This window comes from Notechis scutatus, chromosome 16 (genome assembly GCF_049901735.1).
Source record: "Notechis scutatus isolate UNSWTSFEM ecotype Mainland chromosome 16, rNotScu1.2, whole genome shotgun sequence".
Classification (NCBI taxonomy): Eukaryota; Metazoa; Chordata; class Lepidosauria; order Squamata; family Elapidae; genus Notechis; species Notechis scutatus.
The window spans coordinates 7,875,001-7,887,592 of record NC_142024.1 but is presented as its reverse complement, the minus strand read 5'-3'; the positions used below and the strand labels follow the sequence as shown (position 1 = coordinate 7,887,592).

Here is a 12,592-nt window from a genome sequence, read left to right as displayed (position 1 = left end):
TCCTTGAACGAACCAGCCATGCGATTCCTGGCTTGGCGGTGCATGGAGAACCAACACCTGTATGGTCATCAGAGTTTAAACAGCTAAGTGCAACCGGTTCGATCAAGCATTGATAATATGTCAGGTGAAAAGACTTATTAATAAACTTTTCTGCAAAAAAAGGAACAGTCTGGAGTGCAGTTTTTTTCCAGTTAAAAGAGGTGGCTGAATTTTCCCTGAAAGCGTAACGTGGACAGGAATGAAATGTTATTTATTGGAAACGGATCAGAGCCATCCTGGGTCTTTTAAGCAACCAGGTGGTTGGTGCCTTCAGCTCGTAGCATCTCAAGACTGGTGTGAACGTCTTAATTTGGGACTGAAAAAATAAAATCTCCGATATTCAGGAGTCAAGACAGAAAAGAAACGAATCAGAGCTGCAAGATGAAACCTTTGTGGTTTGTTGACTGGTGGGTTTTGTTTTTTATTTTAATTTAATTGTTTGAGACGGGCACAATCCCCGTTTTGCAGGGTTCGGGTGAAAAACGAACCTTAATCCAGCAGGCCCATTTTATGAGGGTGGGACAGCCAGGTGAGTCTTCAATGTTGACCAGGGGTTTCAAGCTCGATTTCGTTGAGGGCTGCATATCAAGATGGTGTTTGATCTCAGGGGCGGGTGGGTGTGGCCAGGGTGGGCGTGGCCAAGTCAACGTCACTCATCGTGGCTCCGTTTTCGACCATGACGGCCTGCAGCCCTCTGCCAGCAAAAACGGAGCATGCAACCTCCCCGGGAGTCCATTTTCGCTGGCAAAAGCACCGCAGGATGGTCCTTTGCTGTTTCCAAGGTGGTCCTGCAGGCCAGATCTAAGCATCCTCCAGGCCTTGAGTTGGATACCCCTGATGTTGACGATTGACCCGTTTCTAGGCTCAGCTAATTTGGGGGGAATTGAAGGAAACCTCCAGGAATCCGGTGCCAATTCTTCCCACGTTGTCGCCAACAAAACCACATAGAGAGGTCCATACACATTCCTACAAGCCACCTTCGTTCTTGACACCCGAATTGCAGCAGATCCCTGGCCTCTTGGCAGGAGGAGGCTTGCAAATTTCGGACAGCGGTGACCGTCCTAAGCTGAAAAGGTTATTTCAAACCAGCTGTCAGGATTTCGGCAGTTACCCCCAATTAAATCATCTCCAGCCAGACTTCCAAAACTTCAAAAGGATTTATTGGGAGTTAACATGTCCGGCACTGCCTGGGTGCGGCCGACTCTGAGACACATCATTCATGGTCAACCTTGACCCTGGTTTTCCCCCTGAACCCCCTGGTTGTATCATAATTCATATTCTCCAATGGGACACATCCATAGCCAAAAGTCATCAATCCTGCTTTCCAGTTAGATATTTGCGGGGCAGAAACTTCAGTCACCTAGTTACTATCTTTGAAAAACTATGTACGGGATGCACTTTCGCTTTCCAAGCTGCCGCACTGCTCTTCCAAACCCCTTTCCCCCCCCACCTCCCTTTCTGTTGGCAACTCTTAAAAAGACCGTAGAAATATTTTATGAGTTGACACCAGCTTTGGATTCAGAGCAATTGCTTTTAGGAGTCGTAGCCCCAGAAATTCTGCAGAGCCCCGGCGGCTGTTTGGCCCTCGAAGGCTCCGAAGCACCTAAAAGAGAGACGGGAATCTATGCAAAAGAGGTCAGCTTTGGCCACTTATGCAAAGGGGCCGCGGAAAGAAGCCGCAACCGAAACGCAGAACGTAACCCTCGGTTGCCTGGGGAAGAGCACGGCGCTGACAACGGGCACCATTTTCTGCCTTTCGGTCGCCGTGGTCAGCACATCTTTCCACTTGGCAGGAGATTATCTCTGAGGGGGCTCTTCTCCCTTCACGCAGAAGCGAAGGGCGTTTCTCCTTCGCGGTACCCCTGGGTTGCCTGTGTGTAAGCAGTAAGTAGCAGCGGGAAGAAACGTTGAGGTTAGTGATCTACGCAGGCAGCGGAAGTGGCAAAGCAACCGGGGCCACTGGCCATGCCCAAATCTTGCCAGTCCCCTGGCACTTGCCCAGATGGAGAGGGGCCATTCGGCATCATTAAAAATAAGAGAAATGAGGTGGACCTGGAATGGATTCATGCTTGTGTTAAGAGAGGAGGCCAACGTTGCCCCAAGCTCACCAAAGGTTTACTCGGCCTCGGTTTTCTCGTCTGCGTTATGGGGTTAATTTAAAAGGCATTGTCTTTTCTGATCCTGCCACTGTCCGGAATCCTTCCAGAGGGAATCTGCCCCAGATTCGGGGGATCCTTCCAGAGGGAATCTGTTTTTTTTAAAGGAGAAAGGTCTTTTTTTTTTTTAATCAGGTGCCTGGAAGGTTTAAAAAGAGCCGTGTCCCTCACAGTCTCCTCTTCAGATACAAAAGCATTACACACTGAGAAATAGCGTGTTTATTAAACGAGAGAATCGAACCCCACAAAGGCCATCACGCTCCCAAGGGCCGGTTTTAGACGGGACGGGGATGGGGTGATGGGCCAGAAAACCTTTTGGTGACACCCAAGTTCCCTCTTTTTTTTCCTGCCTCTCCCACCTTTCACAGGTACCTGCTGAGGATGTCCAGCTACAGCTGCTTCCAAGCCATGAGGTTTGCAGTGGAAGAGATCGATAACTCCACCAGCCTCTTGCCCAGGGTCCTGCTGGGCTACGAAAGGATGGACGTCTGCTACCTCAACCAACGCCGTCCACCCCATCCTGTATTTCCTCGCCGACAACCGCTCGCCGACCGAAATGGGCAGGAATCGCACTTGGTACCACCCCACGGTCGTTGCCCTCATCGGTCCCCATTCATCCCACAGCGGCCATCGTGGCAGCTTATAATTTCTGAGTCCCTTTCCTGATCCCAAAGGTGAGCCGCGTGGATTCTCTCCGGGGGGAAAAGCAGGAGGGGAGAAGCCTGCCAGGTGTTTTTAACAGGATAAAATAATCGCTGTGTCATATTAATCCCCAAATGAAAATTGGAAGCACAATATGGCACAAATTAAGTGGCTTAAGCTAACAGGCTAATAACGTAAAAACTGGAAAGGGAAGGAAAGGAAGGAAAGGAAGGAAGGAAAGGAAGGAAGGAAGGAAGGAAGGAAGGAGAAGCAGGAGAGGAAAGAGGGAAGGAAGGAAGGAGAATCAGGAAGGAAGGAAGGAAGGAGCAGGAGGAAAGGGGAAGGAAGGAAGGAGAAGCAGGATGAAGGGAAGGAAGGAGAAGCAGGGGAGGAAAGGAAGGAAAGGGGAAGGAAGGAGAAGCAGGAGAGGAAAGAGGGAAGGAAGGAAGGAGAATCAGAGGAAGAAAGGAAGGAAAAGGAAGGAAGGAAGGAAGGAGCAGGAGGAAAGGGGAAGGAAGGAAGGAAGGAAAAGCAGGATGAAGGGAAGGAAGGAGAAGCGGGAGGAAAGGAAGGAAAGGGGAAGGAAGGAGAAGCAGGGGAGGAAAGGGGAAGGAAGGAAGGAAGAAATGGGAAGAAAGGAGGAGAAGGAAGGAGAAGCGGGAGGAGAAGGGGGAACAAAGGAAGGAAAAACAGGTGAGAGGGAGGGAGGGAAGAAAAGTGGAAGGAAAGGCCATTCATTTAATATATTAGTTATTAACATTTACATCAGGAGGGAGAGAGGGATAAATGGAAGGAAGGAAAGGAGGGAAGGATAAATGGGATGGAAGGAAGGGAAAGAGGGGAAGGAAAGAAAGGAGAAGGAAAGGAATAGATTCCTACCTGTATTTTGCCTGATAGGCTATATCTGGAATTAAACTTAACTCTCCTCTCCTCGCCTTCAGGTCACCTGCAGCGCCACCCTGGAAGCTCTCGGCAACCCCTGGGATGTTCCCTGTCGCTTTCCGCACCACCCCGAGTGCCAAGCGGGCAGATTGCGGTCATGCTGCGGCGGTGGCGTCACTTGGGGTGGAACGGGATCATCGACCTGGGCCCCCGAGCCTGCGTTGCCCTCCCGGGGACTCTTCCGGTTGAGGGAAGTGTCCCCTCGGCTTGGAGCAGTTCCCCTGACCAGGAGAGGGTCGGAGGCACGCTGGGCGGGATCCAGGGCACCACGGCCGAGGTGAGGGTGGCAATCCTCAGCCCGGAGCTTCCTCTCCTGGCCGCCTTGGAAGCAGCCCTGGGCCAGAATCTCACCGGCAGGGTGTGGGTCGCCGCTGAAGCCTTGGCCCACTGACCTGTCCATCCACAGCCCCCCCCCCCGCAACATTTCCAGCCTGGGAGACGTATTTGGGGTTGGCTGTGCCGGATGTCGCTGGGGCAGGGTTGGATGACTTCAGAGTCAAGGGGTCCTCGGGGGCGAGCAGGGACGGAGGAGGAGGAGGAAGAGAAGGAGGAGGAGGAAAGTAGAGAAGAAGAAGAGGAAGGGAAGAAGAAGAAGGAGGAGGAGGAGGAGGAAGAAGAAGGAATTCTTCTTCTTCTTCTTCTTCTTCTTCTTCTTCTTCTTCTTCTTCTTCTTCTTCTTCTTCTTCTTCTTCTTCTTCTTCTTCTTCTTCTTCTTCTTCTTCTTCTTTTCTTCTTCCTCCTCCTCCTCCTCCTCCTCCTCCTCCTCCTCCTTCTTCTTCTCCTTCTCCTTCTCCTTCTCCTTCTCCTTCTCCTTCTCCTCCTCTGGCAAAATTTCCCGCCAAGAAGCTTCTTGAAATTCCTTCTTCTTTGAGTTTTCTCCAAAAAACCCCCTAAGCCCCCAGATATTTTGGCCTCCCCAGCCTAGTCAAGAGACCCATCTCTCTGTTTACCTGCCAGAAATGCCCACCGGACACCTGATCCCATCCTGGCCAAGAAGCATGCTTCCCAAAGGTTGTGGTGTATCTACAGCGGGACCATCCCGTCTCCATCATGTTGCTCTCCTCCTCCTCCTCCTCTGGCCTCTCGGCCACCTTGGGCATCCTCGTCACCTTCGCCCATCGCGCCAACCCCTCAGGGGTGAGATCAGCCGGTGTTTTCCCTCATCTTGGGCTTCTGCAGTGTCTTCTGCTACGTCGGAGTCCCAGTTGAGCTGGTGTCTGTTCCGCCTGGCCGGGTACGGCCTCTGCTTCACCGCCTGCCTCGCCTGCGCCGCCGCCTGCTCCTTCCAGATCCTCTGTGCTTTCAAGATGGTGGCCTGGCTGCCTGCAAACTTCACCTCCTGGTCCGCGTCCAAAGGGCAGTGGGTCTTCCTCGCCACAATTTCCGCCATCGATACTCAACCTCCATTTACCGCTCCCCGAAGCCCGTCCAGGCTGCCCTAATGGACAACTCGGCCGAGCTTTTCCTGATGTGTCACAACCAGCGACCTGTCCGTGGTTGTGCTCAACCATCTCTTTGACATGGTCCTCTCCTCCCTGGGCTTCTGCTCGGCCTACGCAGGGAAGGCGTTGCCAAAGAGCTACAGTGACGCCAAGTTCATCTCCATCAATCCTGCTTCAGCTCCTGGGGGCTGCTAGTCCTGGTCACCCCATTATGGAAGGGACAGCGGTTGCCATCTTTGAGATGGTTGTTGTGGTCTCAACCTGCCCAGCTTCTTCAGGCCCAAGTGTCGCATAATCTACAGAGCTACAACATGGACCAGGGCTAGAAGCATCCTCTGACCCATTTATTCCCCTGCCCCAACCTATTCCCTTCGTGTCGCTCTGGTTTAGTCTATCTTGGTTAGCCAGTCACAGAACAGACCCCCGGTTGTTAATTCATAGCGATGTTTTTATGCTTCTCCAGATGTTTTATACATGTGGCATTCTGTCCTAGGTCCCCCCATTAATAAGTCCATTCTGAGTTCCGGCGAAAGCCTCTTTTTTTTTTTTTTTTAAACAAGTTTTATTGATTTTCAAAACACACAAGTCATCATTTTCCATTACATGTTTAAACCTTTTTCCATTATAAATTTAACAAGTCAGGTAAACTATAATTCTATTTTAAACCATTTCCATATAAACATACAAAAACCTCTTATCCAATTTCCTTTTATTTCTCTTCACTCTTATTCAATTTTATTATTATTTCATCTACTTCTTTCTGACTTAGTTACCATTGTTCTCATTCTATATTTCTACAAGGTTTTATTAATTTCCCCCCCAAAAAAACAACATAATCACACAACACACAAAACATATAAAAGATCTTTGCGAAAGCCTCTTTTATTACATTAATGTAAATTTATTTCATTCACAGTCAGCCAATGGCTTGGCAAACAGTCTTGCAAAGGTAGACTAATGAGCTCAGACCTTTATCAATCCTGGAACGCTTACCCGGTAAAACTCCACACTCGGTGCTGACAGGGAAGGCTGGGTTATACAGACCAATCTTCACAAGGCTGGGACGAACAAGACGAACGAGTTGTTTCCTGCAAAAGCCCCCCTCCTCTTTTGCTTTTCTTTTAATCCTGATTTGAGGGGCCATTCATCGCCTGAGCCCAAAGGCAGCCAATGACTGCTAGCCTGCCCTGGCCCCATCTCTGCCTCCGACGCAGAGCCCTCGTCTGAGCCCTCCCCAGCCTCCAAGACTGGCCCAGGTTCCTCCCCAACCTCCTCACTACTGTCTGACTGCTGCTAGCTCCACCAACTGCCAGTGGGCCACAACTTGTGGCTCCTGTTACAGGTAGTCCTCGGCTTACGACCGCAATCGAGCCCAACATTTCTGTGACTAAATGAGGTTGTGCCTTCCCTCGCCTCGTTTCTTAAGTGGATTGGTGCCATTGTTAAACTAGTCACATGGTGGTTAAGTGGATCTGGTTTCTTCCTGACTTTGCTTATCCGAAGGTTGCAAAAGGGGTCACACCGGACAATTCGTCGTAAATGTGAATCAGTGGCCAAGCGTCTCAATTTGGATCACATGACCATGGGGATGCCGCAACGGGTCACTAAATGAACTGTTGTAAGCCGAGGACCTTTCAAGAAGAGATTGGACTGCCCTCTGTCAGAAATGGTGTAGGGTCTCCCACTTGGGCAAGGGGGTTGGACTAGATGACCTACAAGGTCCCTTCCAACTCTGATTATCTGTTATCTGACTATCTGTAACCCTGTCGTTGGGTGCATTGGATTTTATTTCGCAATTTTTATGTTTGTATTATGGGTGTAATAAAAAGCTGCTTTATTGTACTTTTACCGTTAAACTTACTTTTTTTCTCACTGTAATTTAACTGTATTCCCCCCATTATGTCAACTTTCACATCTTTTTTTTTTTTTTTACTTTTTTTTACTGTAATTGATTGTGGTTTTTTCCCATGTAATTTTGCTGCTTGCTGTAATTTGACTATTATTTATTTTTATTTTTTACTTATATTGTGGTCCGCCCACATTGGCAGGTGCCAATCTCAGGTTTAAAATGCTGGCTTTCTCCCGAACTTTTAAACAGACAGATTAGGTAGGTAGGTAGGTAGGTAGGTAGATAGATAGATAGATAGATAGATAGATAGATAGATAGATAGATAGATAGATAGATAGATAGATAGATAGATAGATAGATAGATAGATAGATACTGTAGATCAGGGGTCTTCAAACTTGGCAGCTTTAAGAATTGTGGACTTCAACTCCCAGAATTCCTCCTCCAGTCATGGTAGCTCAGGAATTCCGGGAGTTGAAGTCCACAAGTCTTAACCTTGCCAAGTTTGGAGACCCTTGGTTTATTTCATTTCTTTTATGTGGTGGCACACTTCCCCCCACCACACCCCTTAATCTTGCCATTGGGTTGCCTTGTCCTTTTATTGCCTGTTGGATTGCCCTGCCTGGAGGGTCAGCCACGGAGAGCCAAAGGAAACAGAGCTCCAAGAATAAATAAAACACCAACCTCGTGCCAGGCTGGCCCCAAATTTCCAAATAATATTTTTTTAAAAAAAATAATCAAAATAATGGCTGTTCCCTTTAAGGCTCCACTTGGAGAGTCTAATTCCTTAATTGCCCCCACCTGGGCCTTGGAGTGGGCCTGCTGAGGGAAGACATGGCAGCAGGGGCTTTTCAGGGCTGTGGGGAGAAATAAGGGGTCTCAACTGGGCCTAGAGACCCCCCCCAAGCCCTGGGGCCCCAGAATTTCAGCTGAGGAGCCTCCTGGTCCAGGTGAGCCCCTTCAGAGACTTCTGGGGAGGGGGCACGTTGGGCAGGGCTGCTGGGGAGGATGGGGGAGGTAGTCCCAAAGCCCTCGGCAATGGGGGAAGAAGCTGTTATTGGGGCCTATTTGCAGACTGGGGAGGGAGCCTGGTGGGCTTCCCCCATATTGGGGTTCAAAGGAAGGGCCCTCCCCTAAATTGGGGGTTCAAAGGAGGGGCCTTCCCCTATATTGGGGGTTCAAAGGAGGGGCCTTCTCCCATATTGGGGGTTCAAAGGAGGGGCCTTCCCCCCATATTGGGGGCTCAAAGGAAGGGCCCTCCCCCATATTGGGGGCTTAAAGAAAGGGCCCTCCCCCATATTGGGGGCTCAAAGGAAGGGCCTCCCCATATTGGGGGTTCAAAGGAGGGGCCTTCCCCATATTGGGGTTCAAAGGGGGGGTCTGTTGCAGTGAGGAGGTGGGAAGAATTGCAGGAAATGCAAATTCACAGCAGAGATTTGTGTGCAGGAATGGCCTAAAAAGTAGAAACACCCCCCCCAAAAAAAAAATTGGCCAAGGAGCTTCAGCTGCGGCTCCTTGAATTGTAATTTAAGAATTAAAAAAGTTTTGTTTTTTTCCCCCCTCCCCTTTTCATGGAAGAAGAGAACCAATTTGGTTTTTAACCATTTTGAATGCATTTATTAACTGTTTCCAGCACTGCTGTACACCTGTACCCAGTGTCACCGGTCAATATAAATGGGTTTAATAAATAATAGTTTAAACAAAAAAGGATGCCAGCCATTTGCTAAAAAGGGCAGTGAGTTGGAAGGCTTTGGATATTTTTGATACCTTTTTTTTTTTTGTCAAAATGTTGACAAAATTATTTTCTTTCAAGCCTTTCAGACCCGCAAACTATTTTTTTTTCTTACACATTCAAAAGGAGATTCGGTTTTTAAAAACACTTTTTGTTTTGCAAAAATAACAGATAATCAGAGTTGGAAGGGACCTTGTAGTCATCTAGTCCAACCCCCGGGCTTTGCAATCTCCAATTTGGGGTTAAAAATGTTCCCACATTATTTAAAGCGGGAAAAGAACGGAGGTGCAAAACAAAAACCAAAAACCCGGTCGATATTTATTGACGTGTGAATTGCTATGATACTATTCGGCTTGAATGGGAATTTTATGCACTTTTAAAGGCGCCTAATTCGGAACTGTTGGAGGATTTGGGTTTGCTTTTTTCCAAAGGAAAAGAGAGCAACATGTATGTTCAAAGTTTAAACATGATACTGGAAAACCTGAGCTTTATTACACACATAATATGGCCTTTTAATCTTTTTGTGTTGCTTTCCCCCCCTCAGTATAATAGTGTTTTTTTTTTTTTTAACGTTTTAAAAGGAGAAACTCGCGCGCTAACACAGCTGCGGCGGCTAATTCTGCCCAACGGAATGCTGGGAAATGTAGTTCAGCCCCACCCGGAGGGACTACAAACCCCCCCCGCCTCCAGCGGCCTCCATTATTTCTCGACTGGAGAATTCTGGGAGATGAAGTCCAACGCCTTTTCAAAACCGCCCAGGTCGAGAAGCCCTGGTTTAATCTAGGAATTCCCACGCAGTTTAGAGCTGCTTGAAGATTCATGCAGAGCCTCTCTGTTTAGGAGCAGTCTATCTTGAAGATCCCGAGAAAGAAGGGAACAAGCAGTGGGTTGTTGTTTTTTCTTACTGAATCATCTTTTAATGTCAGCCTGGAAAAACAGGAATGCCAGCTTTTAGTGCTTCCCCAGAGGGCTTCTCAGCAGCTATCAGCAGTCAGTAGAACCTCCATGTGGAGGAGTAGTCTATCTTAACCTTCCAAGGTGTTCTGCTTTTATTTTATTTTATTTTATTTTATTTGACAGCCATTTTGCTAACAATGCAGGGTCTCTCTGGGCAGGGTGGGCAACCTGGCAGGGTCAATTTTCCATGTTTTTCCGGCCCATTTTATGCGTTTTGGTGCATTTCCCCTTCTTTCTTTCCCCTTAACCACCCAATGCATGGGTTTCTCTCGCGGTAAATGTTTTTTTTCCCTCCCCACCCCAGAATAGGCCTTTGCAGTCTCTTTGGGGGTTTTCCGTTGCCCCCACCCTCGGCCCCAAATATTTTGGAAATAAATCTAATTTGAGGAATCTGACCGGGTGAGTTTTACAACAGGCCGCTACCAGAACTGACCAGCAGATGGTGCTGTTTCACTCAAAGCCTGCAATAATTCAGATTTTATTTAGTGGGAAAAGCATGAGCGAATTCTTTAGGATTGGCATAGGTTTGCTCGCTTTACAACCATGCGGCCATTACAAAAACCCTGTTAAGGTGGCACAAAACCCCAGTGGGACTTTATTCATTTAAGCTGTGCTTCAGGCCATTTACACCCCCTTTTTTCCTTCTCTCCAACGTTAACAATCCTAGTTTGCTATTTCTTTCAAAACAAGGGCAAATTTAGCACCCAGTTCCCACATTTGGCAGATGAGATCTTTTCTATATCTTGTTAACAGAAGGTTGTGTGTTTGGGGTTTCCTTCCTTCCTTCTTTCCTTGCTCTCCTTTTCTCTGTTCTTCCTCTGTTTCTCCCTCTCCTGCTTCCCCCTTCCTTTCTTCCTTCCATGATCCATCCATTCATCATATTTCTTCTTCCTTCCTTCTTTCCTTCCTTCCATCCTTCCTTCCCTCCATCCATCATATATCTCCTTCCTTCCTTCCCCTTCTTTCCTTCCTTCCATCATATCTCTCCTTCCTTCCCCTTCTTTCCTTCCTTCCAATCCATCCATCATATATCTCCATATATTTCCTTCCTCCTTTCCCTTCCTTCCATCAATCCATTCATCATATATCTCCTTTCCTTCCTTCCCTTTCCTTCTTTCCTTCCTTCCATCCACCATATCTCTCCTTCCTTCCCCTTCCTCCTTTCCTTCCTTCCATCCATCCATATATCTCCACGTATTTCCTTCCTTCTTTCCTTCCTTCCTTCCTTCCATCCATCATATATCTCTTTCCTTCCTTCCTACCTTCTTTCCTTCCTTCCCCTTCCTTCTTTCCTTCCTTCCCCCTCCTTCTTTCCTTCCTTCCTTCCATCCATCCATCTATCATATATATCTCCTTCCTTCCATATATCTCCTTCCTTCCTTCCACCCATCCATCATATCTCCTTTCCTTCCTTCCCCTTCCTTCTTTTCCTTCCTTCCTTCCATCCATCATATATCTCAATATATCTCTTTCTTTCCTTCCTTCCTTCCCTTCCTTCCACCCATCCATCATACATATCCATATATCTCCTTCCTTCTACCACCATCTCTTCTTCCTTCCTCCTTTCCTTCCTTCTTTTTCCTCCTTCCTTTCTACCCATCCATCCCATTTCTTCTTCCTTCCTCCCTCCCTCCCCTTGTTGTCTTCTTTTCCCTCATCTCTTCAAATCCTTGCAGGTAGAAAACCAGAAGTTGAGGAGATAAATTTACCTTTCCTTTTGCTCTGCTGTGCTTTACTTCCCCAATTATTTCTGAGCAATATTTGTGGCTCAGAAGGGGACCCAGAATATGTATAATATGTATAATATCTAAACAAGGTAAAGTAAAATTTGCTAAGGCTAATGTTCTGTTTGTCTTCTTAATCGCAGCATCCCTGGAAAAAAAAAAAAAAGAACAGCAGCTGGAATGTTTTGGACAATTACAATTACAATACTTTTATCGAGACACTTTTTCAGGTATTTTTTCTCTCTCTCTCTTCTTGTTTGCCAGAATTATATTTAAGCCTTTATTGATAAGATTTAAATAAAAGCCATTTGACTATAGAAGGATCTCTTCCCTGTGAACATGCTTCTTGTGAGGATAGATTAGCAGATGCTCTCCAGAAATAATTTTTCCGCCGGCCACGCGGGTGAACAAACAGATCCAGCTACGTGGAATAAAATATTTGCCTGACAGATAATTTCATGGAAGGGGGGAACCGTTGCATGTAAATCTCCTCTTGTGTGAAAAAAAGAAAAGAAAATCAAGGATGCAAACGTTTCGACAAGGGATGGATTTGTGTGCGAGGAGCAGTGTGCCGTGTTCAGGGAATGCGTCTCACCAAATTTCTCTAGAGGAGAGGAGGGGAAAAAAATTGTGTTGGCTGTTGCAAAACAAAACAATTGTTGGGAGAAAATTTGACCGAGGGTGCCAAAGAGGGGAAAGATCTGAGGGTTTTCCCCCCCCCCAGCCCAAATTTGCCCCCACTTCCTGACAAAATTCAAGATAGGATCAACTGTTTTTCTCTGACATTAAAATTATGAAAACAGGAGGCAGGTGGTTATTGGGGGGGGGCATCTTCACCCTTAGCCCCCACCGCTGCCCAAGCTCGATCTGAGATTTCTGCGAATGTCTCCAAGCCTGCCTGGGGGCAGACGGAATTGGGAGGTGGGGCAGGAGATCCGACCCCCTCAATTCACAGAATACTCCAAGGAGATCTTGTCTAAACACTCCAGTTCTGGAGCCAGGAAAATTTGAGGCAGAAGAACAGGTGAAGCGAGTTGGGGCCATTCTACCCTCCTGTTCCTCCCTCTCTCGAGGGGAGGGAAGCGCCTCTCAAGATAAATTATTTGCAATT

At 47.5% G+C, this 12,592-nt stretch overlaps 1 protein-coding gene across 1 annotated transcript; it reads left to right on the top strand.

The window, feature by feature from the left end:
- Positions 1 to 158: 158 nt before the first annotated feature.
- TAS1R2 (taste 1 receptor member 2) lies at positions 159 to 5,760 on the top strand. The gene is given in 6 exon segments (XM_087944725.1): positions 159 to 446; positions 2,564 to 2,693; positions 2,695 to 2,836; positions 3,779 to 4,137; positions 4,682 to 5,218; positions 5,249 to 5,760. Coding segments are annotated over 6 exon segments (1,362 nt in total). The 5' UTR covers positions 159 to 420; the 3' UTR covers positions 5,417 to 5,760.
- The last annotated feature ends 6,832 nt before the right edge of the window (positions 5,761 to 12,592 follow it).